Source organism: Macaca mulatta, chromosome 14 (assembly GCF_049350105.2).
Source record: "Macaca mulatta isolate MMU2019108-1 chromosome 14, T2T-MMU8v2.0, whole genome shotgun sequence".
Classification (NCBI taxonomy): domain Eukaryota; kingdom Metazoa; phylum Chordata; class Mammalia; order Primates; family Cercopithecidae; genus Macaca; species Macaca mulatta.
In genome coordinates this window covers 89,889,776-89,910,946 of record NC_133419.1, presented here as the reverse complement: position 1 = coordinate 89,910,946, position 21,171 = coordinate 89,889,776, and the positions used below count along the sequence as shown (strand labels likewise).

General features: G+C 34.7%; 1 protein-coding gene across 6 annotated transcripts in view; it reads left to right on the top strand.

The window, feature by feature from the left end:
- NOX4 (NADPH oxidase 4) overlaps positions 1-21,171 on the top strand; it is a 170,725-nt gene that overhangs the window by 79,145 nt on the left and 70,409 nt on the right. For all 6 annotated transcript variants that reach the window (XM_001105331.5, XM_001105410.5, XM_002799737.4 and 3 more), the window contains 3 exons: positions 14,812-15,028; positions 16,971-17,135; positions 17,271-17,333. In XM_001105331.5, the coding sequence (XP_001105331.1) occupies positions 14,812-15,028; positions 16,971-17,135; positions 17,271-17,333 (445 nt within the window). The remainder of the gene's footprint in view (positions 1-14,811; positions 15,029-16,970; positions 17,136-17,270; positions 17,334-21,171) is intronic.

Genomic DNA, 21,171 nt, shown 5'->3' with positions numbered 1-21,171 from the left:
GAGATGCATACTGCTATTCTCGCTTACTGATAAAAAGGATATTGGAGGGAAAATAAATTATGAATGTCACAGAGCCTCTGCTTAAGAGCCTAACCCAGCTCCTTTCAAAGAAATGTGGAGGGAATGCATTGTAAATGAGATTTGGCACCTTCATATCTGCAATCTTACCATAGTCAACACTCCCACTGGCTTTAGCTTGGAGAGTGCTGTGTGGGTGGTGATTGTATTTTATGTCTTTATTTAAGTGAGCGAGAGAGACTATAATGTGATAATTCTGGAAATGATAGAGGGGAAGGTCCTCCTCAAATGTTTGAATGGCAATGACAGCACATTAGTGTAAATATTCATTGTGCTAGCTCTGCTGCTCTTCTCAGATCATTTTTATTATGTGAATGATACCTGAAGTATTCTTTTAAGCAGAGCTCTTGCCATTTGGTACTACTTGTTAGCAAGAGTTAATCATAGAGCATGATTTATATTCTACTGGAATCATTTTTTTTTCTTGGAAATCTAAAAGGAGTATTTTTATGTGCATGTTTTTAAAAACATTTATTCTTTATGCCAGGGGAACACAGTGGGCAGAATTTGTCGACAGTGGCATTAATGAACCCCAGACAGTGTCACAGGCAGGTAGTTTAACAGGGAGCATCACAGGAGTTTAGACTCAAGACGTTAACCAGGGTTAGAAAGATATTGTGGGAGTCGGCTTATTGTGCTGACTGGGAAATAACCTCCCTCTATTATGGCCTCGGGCCTCAGGAGGAGGATATTAAGGAAATACTGTTAGGGGATAGAGATATTTATGCAATATAATGAAGCATTAAGAATTGCTGATTCCCAAGTATCTTCTCTTTTAGAAGCCACTTTCACGGAAGTCTCCCTTCACTCACACTGATGTGGTACAGGGAAAGGTTTGGTCATCTTACTACTGGTGGGAGGCACTTGCTCCTCTTAGAAACTCACATTACATTTCGAATGGAAGGCCCACTAGTTGTATTTTAGACAATCCTATTCTAGCACTGAGGGAGAACATTTTTACTTTCCTCTACATTCTTTTCAGTTTCTCATTTCTTGCCTGTACATTTGCAGTGACTATGTAATTTGTTGTGCAAACCAGATACTTTTGAGAATGAATGGGGATGCTATTGATAATTCAGCATTGGCTATATAAAGACCAGATCATATAGGCATCCTACCTATTCTGAGGCAGTGGGAGAAGTTTTAAGAGAGGCTAATGCACTGTTTTAATGTAGACTTTGAGCTAGAGCCACAAAAGGAGTCCTTACCTTGAATAGGGGCTCTGCATGTGTATTTGAGAAACAGAACCCTCAAATAATACACACTGTAGGTTTACCTAGCTTTGTGTCACTTTAGAAATTGTAATTAGATGTTCATTGCCATGGTCATTAGAAGGCTGAGGATTTGGGTGTTCAGGACAGTGGTTAAAAATCTTTTATAAACTCTCTGTCACTGATACAGATGACCTGTTCTAATACTTCCTAGATGCCTAGTTTCTAATGATTCTAGCATACTCGTTATCAGTTTGGTGCCCATTATTTCTACCATAAAATTCTACTTCTCCTTCCATAGGATAGGAGTTTTTAACGTGGCTACATAATCCCTAGGAATCATTGAATGGATTCAGGGATTCATTAATTCCTGAAATACATGCACACATATATCTACATATTTAAGTATATGTTTAAGTTTGAGACACATATGTACATTTTTGTATAAAAGAAGGTTTCTCAACTTTCATTAGACATCCTAAAATTTGTGTGCTAAAAAAAAGTTTTAAAAAATGTGGAACTGAAGTTTTTAAAGCTAGATTTTAACCAAAGAGCTATAATAGCTAATATCACATTGACACATTTTATATAGCCTGCTTAAGTTTTATTTAGAGTTAAAAACACTGGATTGTGGGAAAAATAAAAGCCACCGGGTCATTTTTTTTCTCCCATGAAGGCTACTGGGAAGAGAACTTGACAAATATAATGAACAACTTAATAATTGCCTTATCATTTTAGAGGATAATAATTATACTATTCATAACAATTCCCTAATTTGAGACATGTTGAATATGTGACAGGGACTATTCTTAGCACTTTATAGACACACACACGTGCACACGCGCGTGCACACACAGACATTCGTTTTTTGTTTTTAATACACACAGTACTATTAGTTCTTCCATCATTTCTATTTTACAGATGGGGAGTTAAAACATAAAATATTAAATTAAAGTAACTGTCCAAAGCCACACAGCTAATACCTGAAAAAACTAAGATTGAGCCCATGAAGTTTGACCCCTGAATTTAACTTCTACCCTTTTCTTGAATTATTGAATTATTTATTCATCATTTAGAAAGTACCCCTGCTTGTGAATTGAAAATATTTATGTCATGTAAAAATCTAGGATATATTTTTCTATTTATCTATGTAAGTTGGTGAGTATATATACATATATGTTTGCCTGTTTTGAATACAAAGTTCAGTTTTGATTCAGGTTACATAGAGTTCAAAGTTTTGAAGGTGAAATTTAACTAGCTCCCAGAAAATGGAGTAAGAAGAACATGCCTTCTTTATGGTGCTGCCTTATAAATATTTCCTAAAATGTTTGACCTTGTTAAGATACATAATAATATAATAACTTTATAATATAATGTAATCACTTTATAATAAATCTAATAATAAAGTTATATTTACGTGATACTTTACTTGCCAGAATTCTTCCATGTAACCTGAAAATAACAATGAAGAAGACTAGGATTTATACTGGAGCAGATAAAAATGCTGTGGAAGAGATATTCTTATCAGTATTTTATTGCCAGAGTGTCTTAATAAAAGGATTAAGTCAAAACATAGCAAAGAAGGCAATGGGGAAAAGACATTATTCATCATATAGAAAAATAAATTAAGTCCACAGATTTCAAAAACCCATACCTTTTAGAATTTTGCCATGAATTTTCTCTAAATATTAGATTACCCGTCAAGTTATTATTCAAATATGAGGGATGAATTTCATAATGGAATTCCAAAGTAAATACATAAACAAACTCGAGTAAGCATGCAATTTGTGAATTACTATAGTTTTGCTATCCCACACATTTTGGTATTTTGACTTTAAATATAGTGAAACAAATGCCCTGTGTTATAATAGTGAAGAAACAGGATTGATTCCTAGAAAATCACTAATGTAATCTTGGACAAATCAGTTTTCTAGAAATAAAGAAAAATAATTGTATTTCCCAGACCTATTAGAAGAAAAATATTAGCTATTGTACCTAAAATTGACACTATGTACACACACATATATATACACATATATTTTTATTGTTGTCTATATGATGTTCTCCATTTAAAAAACTTTTCTATTTTTAATTTTTGTGAATACATAGTAGGTGTGTATGTTTATGGGCTACATGAGATATTTTGATACAGCCATACAATGTGTAATGATAATATCTGCATAAATGAAATATTCATAATCTCAAATATTTATCTTCTCTTTGTGTTACATACAATCGAATTGTACTGTTTTCATTATTTTTTAATGTACAATACATTATCATTGACTGTAGTCATCTAATTATATTTTTATAACCAATAACCATCCCCACTTCTCCCCATCTCATTCTCAGCCTCTGCTAATCGTCATTCTACTCTCTATCTTCATGTGTTCAGTTTTCATTTTTAGCTCCCACCAATAAGTGAGAACATGTGAAGTTTGTCTTTCTGTGCCTTGATTATTTCACTTAACACAATGACCTCCAGTTCCACCCACATCATTGAAAATGAGAGGATCTTCTTTTTGTGGCTAAATAGTTCACCATCGTTATATGTAGCACATTTTCTTTATCCATTCATCTGTTGATGGACACTTAGATTGCTTCAAAATCTTGGCTATTGTGAATAGTCCTACAATAACTATGCAATTGCAGATATCTCTTTAAATACTGATTTCTTTTCTTTTGGGTATATACCTAGCAATGGGATTGCTGGGTCATATGTTAGTTCTGTTTTTAGTTTTTTGAGGAACCTCCAAACTTTTCTCCATAAGGGTTATACTAACTTACATTCCCACCAACAGTGTATGAGGGTTCTTTTTTCTCCACATTCTCGTCAGTATTTGTTGTTGCCTGTGTTTTTAATATAAGTCATTTTAACTGTGGTGAGATAATATCACCTTGTAGTTTTACTTTGCATTTATCTGATGATGTGTTGTTGAGCAGCTTTTCATATACCTGTTTGCCATTTGTATGTCTTTTGAAAAATGTAAATTTAGGTATTGTGCCTATTTTAAATCCAATTATTAGATTTTTTTCTTATAGAGCTGTTTGAGTTATTTATATATTTTGGTTATTAATCCCTTGTCAGATGGATAGTTTGGAAATATTTTCCTCCATTCTTTGGATTAGATCTTTACTTTGTTGATTGTATCCTTTGCTGTGCAGAAGCTCTTTAACTTGATGTAATTCCATTTGTCCATTTTTGCTTTGATTGTCTGTGCTTCTGGGATATTACTCAAGAAATCTTTGCCCAGTCCAGTCTCTTGGAGAGTTTCCCCAGTGTTTTCTTTTAGAGGTTTCATAGTTTCAAATCTTAGAGTAAGCCTTCAATCAATTTTATTTTTTTTAATTTAGGAAGAGATAGAGATCTAGTTTAATTCTTCTGCTATATTGTATTTCCATTATGCATTTCAAAAAGTTTTAACATTTCCTCAGTAATTTCATCATTGACTCACCAGTTATCGGGAACATATTGTAAAATTTCTGTGTATTTGTATAGTTTCTAAAGTTCCTCTTATTGATTTCTAGTTCTATTCCATGGTGGTCAGGAAAGATGCTTGATATTATTTCAATTTTTTGAACATTTTGAGACTTTTTTGTGACCTAACATATGATTCTTGAGAATGACCCATGTGCTGAGGAGAAGAATGTGTGTTCTGCAGCCACTGGATAAAATGTTCTGTAAATATTTATTAGGTCCATTTGGTCTATAGTACAGATTAAGTCTGATGTTTATTTATTGATTTTCTGTCTGAAAGATCGGCACATTGCTAAAAGTGGGATGTTGAAATCTCCAACTGTTATTATATTGAAGTCTATTTCTCTCTTTAGCTCTAATAATATTTGCTTTACATTTTTGTGTGCTCCACTTTTGGGTGCAAAATATTTACAGTTGTTATATCATCTTGCTGAATTGACCCCTTTATCACAATATGATTTTTTTTGTCTCTTCTTGCAGTTTTTGTCTTGAAATCTATTTTGTCTGATATTAAGTATAGCTTCTCCTCTTCCTTTTTGGTTTCCAGTGGCATGGAATATGTTTTTCCATCTGTTTATTTTCAGTCTGTGTGTATCTTCATAGGTGAAGTGTGTTTCCTGTAACCAGCAGATCATTGGGTCTTTTTGTTTTTCCGTTCAACCATTGTATGTCTTTTGATTCGACAGTTTAGTTTATTGACATTCTATGTCATTGCTAATAAGTATGGCCTTTCTCATGCCATTTTCTTGTTTGCTTTCTGATTGTTTTGTGGTCTTCTCTTTCTTCTTTTCTTCCATCCTGTCTTCCTTTTGGTGAAGGTGATTTTCTCTGGGGGTATGTCTTAATTTCTTCTTTTTCTATTTTTTGTGTATCTGTTGTATGTTTTCTGATTTGTGGTTACAATGAGACTTGTAACTAATATAACCCACCTCAGGCCCACAGTGAGGTACTGCGTAGCTACCACTTACGTTCATTCAAGGCCCAAGGGCTCCTCAGTCAGCTTGTAGTGAATGCCTCCCAGCCTGGGACTTTTACTTCAGGGTAATGCATTCCCCTCTTGCCCAGGGAGGGTCAAGAAGGCCTGGAATCAGGGAACCCTGCTTGGTGCTCTACCCCACTGTGGCTGAATTGGTATGTAACCTGCAAGACAAGTCCCTTTCACTCTTCCCTCTCCTGTTCTCAAGCAGAAGGAGTCCCTCTCCACAGCAATCACAGCTGGGAATTTGCTGGGTCACACCTAAAGCCAGAACATCTCTGAATCTCACCCAAGGCCCATGGCGAGTACTGCCTGGATACCACTGCTGGTTATTCAAGGGCCAGTGGCTCTTTAGTCAGAAGATGATCTGGGTCCCTCTCTTCAAGGCAGCAAGTTTCTTTCTTGCTCGGGGTGTGTCTAGAAATGTCATTCAACAGTTAGGACCTGGAATCAGGGCCTCAGGCCTCTGCTGAGTGCCCTATCCTACTGTGGCTGAGCTGGTATCTAAGAGGCAGGACAAAGTCCTCTTTATTCGTTCCTCTCCTCTCTTCAAGCAGAAGGAAGAGATCTCTCCCAGAGCTGTGAGCTGTGTTGTTTGGGCTTGGTAGAGAGGTGGTACAAGCACTCTCTTGGCTGCTCTGGCTAGAGTCTCACTGGGATGTGTGCCCCCCACATCACTGGCTGTGAGCCCTGCACAGCACCAGGACTTGCAAGGAATTTTTGTCCTTTAGACCTAGACTGCCTTTCAAGTTTATTTACAATCCCAGAGCACTTTAACCCAAAATGACAAGGCTTGCTGGGACTTAGGTTTTGACTACTGGAATGGGCAATTCCTTTTAGGCTAGGACTGGGTCTAAATGCTCCCTCTGTGGGCTCTGGCTGAGTTCTTCCTGGTGTTGCTTTTCATTGTGGCAGGGCAACACTGAGTTCTCTTCTCCCTAACCTCCTTATGTATCTGTGAGTTCCAACCCAAAAAAGAAAAAGAAAATAGAACATTGTGCCATATCCTAGGTAAACTATAGTGGTTTTGGAGATAGGAGTGTTTATTACCCATCTTTATGCAGGGAATCCCTTTCACATATCACCCACTCAATATTTACTGGATGAAGCTGCATTGCATTAATTAGTTTAAGCTAGGAATGTGTTGTCCTTCTAGGCTCTTCCAATTTTCCTTAAGTATCAGAGCATTACAGATGACAATAAAGGATAATCTCTAAACTTGCTTAACTATAACCTGGACTGTCATTTTGTAACTACTGTTTATATTTAGTCTTATCTAGGTAATTAGTTATTATGGTAACTAGTATATTGATTCCCATGTCAGAGGAATTAGCTCTTAAATCTTGACTATTTTGATTATATTGTAGACTGGCACAGTTTTGTTGGGGGTCTTTGTGTATCTCTGTGGCTAAAAATTCTGAAAGAAAAAATGATCCATGCCTATTATTATTATTATTATTATTTTTTTTTTTTTGAGACATGGTCTTTCTGTGTTGCTCAGGCTAGTCTCAAAAGTCTGGCCTCAAGTGATCTTCCCACCTCAACCTCTAAGTGCTGGGTTTACAGGCATGAGCCAGCATGCTCAGCCTTAGCTCTCCTGATTTGTTTTATTTCACTTTTTAGTTCTTCAATTTTTCACTTAAATATATGAGGTGAAAAATATTATTGAATAATTAGATCTCTCTTAGATGGAATCCAAATTCTTCTCCTCCATAGTATTTACATATTTTCAATATGTTAATAAATACAATGTCCTATATAAAGTTTTTTTTTTTTTTACTTTTATATCCTTTGTTTGCCAACTTCCAGTTTTGTTTGCCAACTTCCAGTTTTGTTTGCCAACTTCCAATTTTTGGTTCATTGGATTTCTTAATTTTATGTAAAAAGTAGTATTTCTCTATAGTAATTATGGGCTAAGATCTTATGGTTTATTCACATTTGCTGATATTTTATGCTGTAAGCCAGTTGGTAGTAGGGATCAAAGTCATGTGATATTTTCTCCCATTAAAGATGCCTTATAGTTCTATAGTTTATATGTATATATGTCTACTTATATACTTAGATATAGCATATAGAGAGCATTTTTATGTACATGAAGTCATTTATGCTATAAGTTGTATATATTAATGGATTTTTTAAACTTCCAAACTGCGAGTTTATTTTTTCCCCAATTTTGGAGACAGACATATTGAACCTTAGATCAAATACTTTTTCAAATAATTTTTATCTCAGTTTCTCTCCAGAGAATTTTTTTATATTAGCAAGTGTTTACAGCTGGAATTATAAGGTGAGAAAGTTGGGGGAAAGGAGAAGGAAAAGGACTGTATTTATTTTAAGAAACATTTTCAGTACAGTACTGTTTTTCTGAAACATGAAATAATAATTTTATCCTCCACTGTCATTTTAGTAAAGCATGAAAGCTGAGGAAATACTAAGAAGTAATGTATGCTTATTTTTTTTTTTCTTTGCAAGGGGTCAAAGCTCTTCCCTTTATATACCTGTGAAGTAGAGAGGAACAGGTACAATTTCTCTTTCAGTTAAGGAAACTTAGGGGAATGACCTATTTTACTTCAGGTACTCAAGGAAGTTATAAATGTTGATTCTAAGCCCTTAAGACCCTAGGCTATACATTAGTCAGCTGCAGAGATATTGTGGCAGAATCAGTCTCTTAATTTGCGGGGCCCACTGCAAAATGAAATGTGGGATTCTTTGATCAAAAAATTATTAAGCATTTGGAGATGATGACAACAGAGCAGTAAACCAATAGCAGGGTCTTTCTAAAGAGCAAGGTCCACTGCACCTGCACAGATTACAAACACATGATGCTATCCCTATCTTGTAAGCTTGGACAAGCCTACCGGTAAGAGCCAGACACAATTCCTGCTGTGGTTAAGCTGCAGATAGCAGTACTCTTAGCTATCAGAGGCAAGAGCCAGGAAAGAAGGCAGAGGCAAGGACTATGTTAGGCCAGATAAACAAAGTGGGGGTGGGAGTAAAAGCTTTGGTAGGGTAGGTACTCAGATGCTTAGGACTTCCTGAAGCACACTGGATTTTTAGTTTAGGAAAGCGCTCTACTTCTAAATGCATCTAACAAGTAGACTTGACTCTCTTGATCATTGTCTGTTACTTAATGTTACTGTCTGTTACTTAATAACTGTCATGTTACTACATGCCATTTGCTAAAATATAGACCTCCTTTTTGAAGGTTGAAAATGAGCTCAAATATCTGTTAAAACCAGATGACTTCCCAATCACGTGTTTCAACAACAATCACAACAAAAGTTGTTTATACACTTCTGGTCACTAAGTTAATCAACGAATATTTATTGAGCACTTATTGTAAGTTATAAGCACTGTTTTAGGCACTAGAAAAATAACAATGGAGCAGGATAAACCCTTGACTTTAAGAAGTGTACATTCTAGTGGAGTCCACAGAAGTTAGAGAACTGCAATAAATTTTAAAATATACAATTTGGTTTTTTTTTGAATTAAACTCTTTCTTTGTACTTGAAGCAAAGTAAAAATAGCTGCCAGAATCAATATATATTTTTACCATAAAGAAAAAAAATCACGTGATAGAATATTAGGAAAAAAGTAGGTCCCTAGGGGACAAGAATTTTTTTCTCCTCCTTAAAAACAGATTAAAATACCACAAATATAAAGGTCACATAAGTGATACTGCATTTGTGGAATATTTTTAACATGAAATTAAAGTAGGGATGATTCTGTGATTGTCCTTTTGTCAGGTGTGGTATTTTGTAATATTTATCTTTTGCCATAAAATCATGTTTTGATTGTCATAAAATCATGTTGTTACTTAGTAGGATTCATTTAATGTATTGTATTATTTCATGTAACTTTGTCACAGCTGGATATTAAAAACAAAGAAACAAACAGAAAGCAAAACAAACAAACAAAAAACCCAGATAGGATAACTATAATGCCTCTTGAGGGAAACAAGGGGAAAAAAAGAAACCTATAACTTAGAAACGTGGTTGAATGTTGATAGCACATGTTAAGATCCTTATGAGTGCAGAAACAATTTTGGAACCCCATAAAATCCTTTATTTCTCATGATAGGAGAACACTAGACATTTCACAGATACTTCAAAATTTCTCCTTGGAACATCATACAATGAAACTTAAAAAATTAACAATAAACACTTATATTTCCACATAGTCTGTGCACCTCCTTTCCTCATCCCTCGCCCTGTCATTATAACTTGGCAAGACTCTCAGTTTACCATTCACGAATCTCTTTTTCCCTTCTTGTTTTTTGCTTTAAAATTGTTTAGCATTTATTTATGAAAGCTACAACAATACATACAAGAATGCTCTCTTTTTGATTCCTACATGCACTTGCTGTATTAAAACAAATTATGTGTTTATTGTTTGCTTTTAAAATCAATTCACTAGAAATGCATTAGAGATCTATTATGTGCAAGAAAGGTATTAGAGGGATGCTGAGGTTTGGCAGTGAGTGTGAATGTATAAGGGATAAATGCATAAAATATGATCCCTTCTACTAATTCAGGAATAAACCAAGTACCTTTGTGCATCTGGCTTCCTCATATTGGAATGCCATTCTCCTATTCTCTAACCCCTGGAATCTCCACATCCTTCAGTTGCCTCCTTCTCTCTGAAGTCTTTCTGGAATTTTATAATCAAAGTTAATTACCCAGCTGTACTCTCAAGAGGTTATCATATGTTTATATGGCATTAATCATTTTGCCCTTTTTAATTATTGTTTTTGGTTTTATGTCTGATTTGACCCATTATATCTGTGCTGTGGCTATTCAATTTAAATTCAAGTGAAATAGTATTAAGAGTTCAGTTCTTCACCTGTACTAGCCACATTTCAATTGCTAAATAGCCCACTTTTCTCTAATAGTTACTATGTTGGTGATCAGAGACTTAGACCATTTCCACTATCACAGAAAGCTCTATTGGACAGTGCTACTCTAGATTGTGCATGCCTTTGAAGACAGTGACCATAATATTGCAACTAATAAGGTTCCAAAATTAATAAAATAATATGTCTAGAGAGGTATATTACAGTGGTGGTGTCGGACAAGAAGCAGGATCAAGATTGTTTGGCAAATAGACACAGAGCTTTGTGTTATCTTAGGTGGGTTCTGTTACATTTGAGAAGATTGCATTCTATTTTAAAGAAAGGCATGCATCTAAAATAAATAAAGATATCAGGAATTTAAAACACCATAAAAATCATATAGAACACGTGCCTCAAATTTTAATAAATGTGGCCACAGTGAAGTAAATGCATTAGAGAGACAATGTCAGATTTTTTCTATCAATCCAAATATCCATAATATCTAGACTACATTCCTATTCAATATTCTTTAGAAAAAGATTGTTGTAATGGCCTTCAAATGTAAGAATTCTAAGAAATTCTGCACTAATATCAAAGAAATGAGCACATTTATTCTTTACTCATACAATGAAAAATTAAGTTACTGCATTCAACTGAGCTTGAAAATAACACATAAAATTATTGGTTTGATAAAATATACTCCCTCCTTTTCTAAGTCTATAGCCATATAAAGCCATCCAATTTTGCTCAATATATACATTGGTTTTCAATTTAAAGGTTATCCATAAAGTAATATGAATATTCTGCAAGGGGAATAGGCCTGGTACAGAGGAAGGAGCATGGACTTTGGATTCAGACTAACTGGGCTTTCAATCCCAGCTCTGCCACTGACTGACATTATTGTATTGGGAGATATTTAAGTACTCCCAATCTGAGGCCACTGAACTTTACCATACAATTTTTTTTTTACTGGTATATGGCCTTTCAATACTGAGTTAAAAACCTGCCTTCCAGTGAGCTTTCAGTACTCTCACCACCTAATTATAGCCAAATGACCTGGGATGTCATACTTGAGTTTTTTTGATGAATGATTTTTTTTTTAATCATTGTCTGTCTTTGGATCTTATCCATATTTCTTTGGTAGCAACAGTTACAACTAAGCCAAAGTAATCTGAGCTCTCTATTCTGTTTGTTTTTTGTGTTTTTATGTATATACCATATTGTTTTTATTACTATAGTCTTGAAATAAAGTTTGAAATCTGAAAGTAAAAAAAGAAGACAAAGTAAGGACAGTTTTAATGGGTTTTAAAGACAGAGATAGCCTATGCTATTTAGCTTGAGTGTAGCTTAAAATAACACAAAGCTCTCAAAATTAAAAAGAATTTTAGAATAATATGTGCCACTTTATGTGCCAAGAACAGCTTCACTGTTTGATTGGGCTGACCTGAAGAACTTTACTGTATAGTAACAACATTCACTACTCTAAGGACCTAGAACATGGTAGAGTTATGTCCACTGGAATGTTATTATGACAGAAGAAGGGATTAACGACAATAATTTGCCTGGTGTTAGGACCCTAAATTATAAGCAGCCCCATTCCAACACACACACACACACACACACACACACACACACACACACACACACACACACAATCTGACTTTTGTTTATTTTGAACCCCTTTACAATGTCTACCTCTTTAACCATCTGATTTGCTTTGCATGACATAGGGGCATGAAGTGAGCTAGGTAGGTTTCTGAATCCTATGCTTTGACTATACTTAGTTAATCTGTTACCTAAATGAAAGCGTTAGGTTTCTCATCTGTGTAATAGAAATAAAAATACTTACCTTGTGTGATTATTTTGTTTTGAAGTTTAAATGAGAAGCAGATGTTCTAAAGATTACTGATGTGATACTTTCTTAGCAAGTATTAATCTTCCCCCTTCCTTACCTTTCTCAGATTTATGTTGTGAGGATTCAGTGAACTAATGTCATATATCATGAGAGGTGAAGAGCATAGAATTTGAATCAGATCTGAATTCAAATCTTGACCTGCTACTTATCAGCTGTGTGACCCTGGGGTATTATTTCATCTTTTAAAATACTTTAATTTTTAAATTTTAAAATGGGAATAATAACCCTAGTTCATGCAGTTTTTGTGAGGATAATGTAAAATGTATATAAATTTCTCTGGGCTAGACCTGGTGTTTTAAACTGTATTAAAACACTACTCCAGTTACTATCTGTAGTTTCACTTATGTTCAGCTTCTTCGAAGATATCTTCTAAACTAGATAATGAGTTCCTGGAGTGTTAGGAACCAGATTTGACTTTGTTGACTTCTGAAGAACCATTGGCGTAGTGCTAAGTGCATTATGCTCATGTCTGTTCAACTTTTGGCCAGTAGAATAAATGCTTGGGGTTTTTTACCTACTTAACTGTCAGTCACTATCCTTCAGATGGTCAATAGGAACAAAAGGTTTGGCTAAATTATTAATGTAAAGACAGCCATAGGCTGTCTAAGTATAATATCCCAGCAATTGTATTGTGTGATTAGAAACTTGTAAATGATTAGTGACAAAAATTCATCTCATATTTGTATAATATTTATCAATTTATCTCATACATAGGCAATATCTACTGTATTGCTTTTTTAAAAAAGTATGTGTGTGTGTGTGGTCGGTCTACTATTGTGTCATGTAATGCATGCCCCTGACATGTACTGAATGCTCCCTAATGACTTCATGATGACTAGTTTTAAGGAAGAAAATAAAATTTAAAAAAGGAATTGAGCATAGGCAAAGAGGGAAGAAAGGAAAGTAATCAAGACGAGGAGATAGTGAATACCACCAGAGACTGACTTGGTCATTGCTTTCCCAACCTTCATATATGGATCTGTTAGTATAATTATGCAGTTTTTGTTTAAAAATACTATTTTTGTAAAAGCATCATAGCTATGACATACTTAAAAATATACTTTTTTTTCCTTTTCTTTCTTTTTTTTTTTTTTTTTTTTTTTTTTTTTTTTTTTTTTTTTTGAGGCAGAGTTTCGCTCTTGTTGCCCAAACTGGAATGCAATGGCACAATCTCAGGCTCACTGCAACCTCCGCCTCCTGGATTCAAGCAATTCTCCTGCCTCAGTCTCCCAAGTAGCTGGGAATACAGACATGCACCACCACACTCGGCTAATTGTGTATGTTTTTTCGTAGAAACAGGGTTTCTCCATGTTGGTCAGGCTGGTCTCGAACTCCTGACCTCCGGTGATTAAGCTACCAAAATTAAGTATTTGGGAGCCTGAAGGATAATTTAAAAATCATGCGCTGTAAGCCAACCAAGAACAGATAATCTTGGAAATAAATTTTTCCTCAGTATTCTTTAAAATAATAAAATACACTGCAAAAATTTCAAGCATTTCCAAATCTTACTTTGTCATGCAATATTTGCTTATGCAGCAGTGATCTTGTGGATGCTCTGTACAATCTGTCATTTTATGGATTATCCCTATGAGGTAGATGCTAACCACTTCTTGATAAGAGAGGCAGAACACAGAAAGTTGAGTGGTTTGTCTTGGTTTCTAACAAAATAATAAACAATCAGAATAAGATTTTTATGGTGTGGGTTCTCCTGCATGATTTATCATTTTGAACTTTTTATGTGGTTCTGTCTATGGAGAAATTGAAAAGTGAGCAGATTTAGGGACTGATTGCCGTATATACATTATTTTCAGACCATAAGAGAGACAAACTTCGAGTTCCAGTTATTTCTGTTTAACATTTCTCTGCAAATAAGCAAGTCTTGTTTTATCCAGGCTTGGCCAAGTTAAATATGATCCCTGTATTTTTCCCTTATGTTTGGAGATCTAGCAAAATATTCATCATTATACCGTTTATTGAAGTGAAAGCTTGTACGCGATTGTATGAATGCCTAATAGTCTTGAAGTAAAGGCTGTCAAATTCAGTAATGCTTGGAGAGACTGCATGTATTCTTCTCTACCATATATTTATAGCATTTATTTGCAGGGCCAACATTTTTGTTTTGGTCCTGTAGAAAAGAATTTCTTAAAATGTTTTAAGATTTTTCAATTTCTCCTTAACATAATACATAAGCAACACTTTTTAGATAAAAGCTGTGTAAAGTTCGGAAAAAAAAAAAAAAGAAAAACGTTATTTTCTTTTACCGTGTCCCCTGATCTCAAATCTTTTTATTTCTCTGTTTGTTTGTTTTAAATTTAATTTTAGAGGGCTGCTGAAGTATCAAACTAATTTAGATACCCACCCTCCCGGCTGCATCAGTCTTAACCGAACCAGCTCTCAGAATATTTCCTTACCAGAATATTTCCCAGAACATTTTCATGAACCTTTCCCTGAAGAATTTTCAAAACCAGAAGAGTTTACCCAGAACACATTTGTGAAGATTTGTATGGAAGAGCCCAGATTCCAAGCTAATTTTCCACAGGTCAGATTAATTTTGTGTTTGATCTCCACAAAGTTTGTTTCCATTTGACTTATCAACATCACATATAAACGTGTTTTTCAAGCTATATATTCATGCCTAATAGGATACTTCAGGATGTTTCAATAGTAAGTTAGTACCTATTATTCCATTACAGGTACCTGACAGTTCAATGCAAAAGATCTATGATATTAGAGGATATATAACATTTCTACTTAACTGACCATATGACCTTTGCATACAACAGCATTGGTGCTTGCAGTCAAGAGATGACAAATATTTTTCCCATCAGTTGAGAGAAGCTGATTGAATAATAAAAATAGTAGTAAAAAAAATCTACTACTACTACCACAAATTATTATTTTATTGTATTATAATATTGTGTATAATATTGTAAATAGTAAATAGCAAAATCAATTTATTGAATGCTTAATATTATCTGCTAGGGATTGTGCTAAAATGTCCTGTATGCCTAATACAGAACATTTATTAGACATACAGAATGTTTCTTACAATATTCACAATGACTATTTGAAGTAATTAATATCATCCTCGATTTTCTGATGAAGAAATTGTGTTTACCTTGATCAAAGTCTCCAAACTAGTAAGTGGCAGAGCAAGCACGTAAACCCAGGTCTTTGACTAATATGCCTGCTCCTGGTAAATGTGCATAAGTATTCAGCAATTAGTTCAATAAGGGCCCTTATCTTCCTCTGTGCCTGTGGGAACTGCCCCCATGCAAATTACACCATTTATTCTTCATAAAAAGTAGAAGTAGGAAACAGTGATGTCAAATGTCTCTATTAGGAAGAGAAGAAAGAGAAGTCAAAAGGTAGAATGAATTTGTAGATGACTTTGGAATAGTGTATTAGTCTTGTGTTTGTTATTATTAATAATAATCCTCTAGATCTCTATTAGCCTCTATAATTTTCAGAACTTTTCTGAGTTTCACATAATATTCACAAATATTAGACAGGGCAGGTATGGTGACTCCCGTTTTGCTCACATAGGACCTGATACTCAAAGGGTAAGTGATTGTCTCAAAGGTACGAGGCTACTACATTGCAGACCTTGTCTTGCAATGCTACTCATAACACAGTGTGGAGCTAAATGTTATTATATGCAGAAGAGGCATGATCTGTCTGCATGAAAGAAGGAAGATTTGAAAAAACTAAAGTGAGACTTGAAAAAGTGACCATTAAGACAAGTTTTAGTTGGAGGCCTCAAAGGGATGTGAGAGATAAAGTGTGTAATTTTAGGAGAACGGTAAGCCCCACAGGCTTCTGCACTTCCCAAAGTTTGCACGTATCCTGGGAACAGGGTTAACCATGCAGCACATATTCAAAATTGTCATGGTTTCCAAATTATAAATATTATTTTATGTTCTTATTATATAGAAGTAAGTGGTAAACAACATGCCTAGAATAGTGCATTTTTAAACACATATGCTATACATGTTTAACATATGTATACATATTATATGTATGTATCTTATGCATGTATTTTATGTACATTAAAAATCTAGGGTTTTCTTATTTAATAAACTTCAGACAGTTACTTTATTTCTAAAATTATCCCCAGGTTCATCTGAGATTGTTAACTCCCCTTTATTCTTTTATTAAATATATTGTTTCTATGCCTACAGATATGTAATATATCTGTATATAGGTATAGGAAAGAATATACACTTATTTGTTCATGGTAGTTACATCCAGAGCATGACATTGAGGGTAGGGTCTTGGTATTACTTTCTGTTTTGTTTTATACTTTTATTTGTTTGAATGATAGTGAGCATCTATTATTTTTTATTCATTTATTATGTTTTCTTATTTAAAATACAAATTAAAATACTACTACCGTAATGTATGCAATAAGCAATTGGGCCGGGTGTAAATTTCTACATTATGAGTATTTCTTGAAGTATATTTTCAAAAATTTATCTTAGACTTGGCTTTGGATTTCTGGACCTTTGTGCCTGTACTGTGCCGAAAGACTTTACAGGTATATCCGGAGCAATAAGCCAGTCACCATCATTTCAGTCATAAGTCATCCCTCAGATGTCATGGAAATCCGAATGGTCAAAGAAAATTTTAAAGCAAGACCTGGTCAGGTGAGTCAGTGGTCAGTAACTTTTTAAATAGCCTTTATCCTTATGTAATTTTTGGAATTTAGCAAACATAGCATCATTGAGATAGTTGAAATTCTTAATTGGTCATTTAAAACTTATCTCTTTGTTGCTTTTTAGTATATTATTCTACATTGTCCCAGTGTATCTGCATTAGAAAATCATCCATTTACCCTCACAATGGTAAGAAATGTATCTCTTGCTTTTTCACATTTGTAGGGTGCTATGCATCTTTTTCTTTTTTTGTGGGTCCTATCTCATTCTAAAAGGTATTCAAGGCTATCATAGTATTCTTGATGTTTAAGTAAGCCATCTTTTTACAAGGAAAATAGTTATCTGCTCAAGAACTTGGTAACTATTCTTTATTATTTTTTGGCACCTTACATTTCAGGAAGTAATGAATTAAAGCATATTAAAGCTTGTTGATTCAAAATGTAGGCCAAGCACAGTGACTCGTGCCTATAATCTCAGCACTTTGGGAGGTCAAGGCAGGAAGACCACTTGAGCCCAGGATTTCAAGATCAGCCTGAGCAACATAAGGAGACCTCATCTCTACAGTAAATTAAAAAAAAAAAAAAAAGCCAGGTGTGGTGGTACACACCTGTAGTCCCACCTACTAGGAAGGCTGAGGCAGGAGGATTGCTTGATCTCCCGTGTTTGAGGTTTCACTGAGCCTTGATCACACCACTGCTCTCCAGCCTGGGCAAGACAGTGAGACATTGTCTCAAAAAAGAAATATATATATCTGTCTATATATATCTATATTTGTCTATATATAGATATATATAATTTCTTGAATATTTACTTTTCTCCTTTTATAGAGTATTTTAATGTATATGGAAATCTAATATTTGCACAGTTTTCTTTAGAGATGCAATTTAGGGGAAATACAGATACTCTGGGTTGAGGTGGAAGCATTAAACGAAACAGTCAGTGTTTAGAAAAGGTAAATCTAGTGTAATGGGAGAGAGAATGGGAAGTAAAATTAGAAAAATCAAATAGAGTAAATAATGGCATGTGGGTGGGGAGCATCTAGCTAAATAATAGAGACCATCAAAGGTGATTAGCTAATCAGCATATCATTTAATACTATTATAAAAATAACATGAACTCATTATAAATATTTAGACAATTCACAGATATAAAATAAAATAGAGACTTAAAAAAATTGTTCCCCACTTCCCAATCCTTTTCTCTATAGTTTGACATATATCTTTCCAGATATTTTCCCATATGCTTCTGCATACATGAGTTTCTAACATTTGTTTGCTGGATCATATTGTTTTGTAACTGGCTCCTAGCACTTGACTACACATGACGGACATCTTCCCATATTACTGTACATGTCTCATTCATGTTAATGACTGTATAATATTCCACAGTAGGAAAATACTGTAATTTATTTAATATTCTCATTGATGATGGATATTTGGACTTTATTCAATTTCTAAGAAATATAATTGAGAACAGAGACCACATGTTTAAATGTATACCTAAGAAAGATAGCAAAACTATTATATATATGTTGTAAAACATGTTCCCATCTGTCTGCATCTATACATCCCATATATATGAAATTGGTAACATGAAAATAGAAGGGAATAATTGAAAAGGGAGAAAATATACAAGTAAGTTTGTCTTTACTTAAATAATTTAAGAAATTTGGCCTAATCCTGGGTTCATAAGAAATTTACTTCAGATTGCCCTGGCCAGAACTTCCAACACTACGTTGAATAGGAGTGGTGAGAGAGGGCATGACTGTCTTGTGCCAGTTTTCAAAGGGAATGCTTCCAGTTTTTGCCCATTCAGTATGATATTGGCTGTGGTTTTGTCATAAATAGCTTTTATTATTTTGAGATAGGTTCCATCAATACCTAGTTTATTGAGAGTTTTTAGCATGAAGGGCTGTTGAATTTTGTCAAAGACCTTTTCTGTGTCTATTGAGATAATCAAGTGGTTTTTGTCTTTGGTTCTGTTTCTGTGATGGATTATGTTTACTGATTTGCATATGTAGAACCAGCCATGCATCCCAGGGATTAAGCCGACTTGATTTTGGTGGATAAGCTTTTTGATGTGCTGCTGGATTCAGTTTGCCAGTAATTTATTGAGGATTTTCGCATCAATGTTCATCAGCGATATTGGTCTAAAATTCTCCTTTTTTGTTGTGTCTCTGCCAGGCTTTGGTATCAGGATGATGCTGGCCTCATAAAATGAGTTAGGGGGGATTCCCTCTTTTTCTATTGATTGGAATAGTTTCAGAAGGAATGGTACCAGCTCCTCTTTGTACCTCTGGTAGAATTTGGCTGTGAATCCATCTAGTCCTGCACTTTTTTTTGGTTGGTAAGCTATTAATTATTGCCTCAATTTCAGAGCCTGTTATTGGTCTATTCAGAGATTCAACTTCTTCCTGGTTTAGTCTTGGGAGGGTGTATGTGTCCAGGAATTTATCCATGTCTTCTAGATTTTCTAGTTTATTTGCATAGCGGTGTTTATAGTATTCTCTGATGGTAATTTGTATTTCTGTGGGATCAGTGGTGATACCCCCTTTATCATTTTTTATTGCATCTATTTGATTCTTCTTCTTTTGTTCTTTATTAGTCTTGCTAGTCATCTATCAATTTTGTTGATCTTTAAAAAAAAAAAAAAACAGCTCCTGCATTCATTGATTTTTTGAAGGGTTTTTTGTGTCTCCGTCTCCTTCAGTTCTGCTCTGATCTTAGTTATTTCTTGCCTTCTGCTAGTTTTTGAATTTGTTTGCTTTTGCTTCTCTAGTTCTTCTAATTGTGATGTTAGAATGTCAATTTTAGATCTTTCCTGCTTTCTCTTGTGGGCATTTAGTGCTATAAATTTCCCTTTACACACTACTTTAAATGTGTCCCAGAGATTCTGATATGTTGTGTCTTTGTTCTCATTGGTTTCAAATAACATCTTTATTTCTGCCTTCATTTCATTATTTACCCAGAAGTCATCCAGGAGCAGGTTATTCAGTTTCCATGTAGTTGAGCAGTTTTGAGTGAGTTTTTTAATCCTAAATTCTAGTTTGATTGCGCTGTGGTCTGAGAGACAATTTGTTGTGATTTCTGTTCTTACACATTTGCTGAGGAGTGCTTTACTTCCAAGTGTGATGTGGTGTGAGAAGAATGTATATTCTGTTGATTTGGGGTGGAGAGTTCTGTAGATACCTATTAGGTCCAGTTGGTGCAGAGCTGAGTTCAATTCCAGAATATACTTGTTAACCTTCTATCTCATTGATCTCTCTAATATTGACAGTGGGGTGTTAAAGTCTCCCACTATTATCGTATGGGAGTCTGTCTATGTAGGTCTCTAAGGACTTGCTTTATGAATCTGGGTGCACTTGTATTGGGTGCATATATATTTAGAATACTTAGCTCTTCTTGTTGCATTGATCTCTTTATCATTATGTAATGACCTTCTTTGTCACTCTAGATCTTTGTTGGTTTAAAGTCTGTTTTATCAGAGACTAGGATTGCAACTGCTTGCTTTTTTTTTTTTTTCTTTCCATTTGCTTGGTAGATCTTCCTCCATCCCTTTATTTTGAGCTCATGTGCATCTCTGCACGTGAGATGGGTTTCCTGAATACAGCACACTGATCGGTCTTGACTCTTTATCCAGTTTGCCAGTCTGTGTCTTTTAATTGGGGTATTTAAAGGTATTCAATTAGGAAAAGAGAAAGTCAAATTGTCCCTTTTTGCAGATGACATGATTGTATATTGAGAAAAGCCCATCATCTCAGCTCAAAATCGCCTTAAGCTGATAAGCAACTCCAGAAAAGTCTCAGGATACAGAATCCATGGGCAAAAATCACAACCATTCCTATACACCAATTACAGACAAACAGCAAGCCGAATCATGAGTGAACTCCCATTCACAGTTGGTACAAAGAAAATAAAATACCTAGGAATCCAACTTACAACAGATGTGAAGGACCTCTTCAAAGAGAACTACAAAACCACTGCTCAACGAAATAAGAGAGGGCACGAACAAATGGAAGAAGATTCCA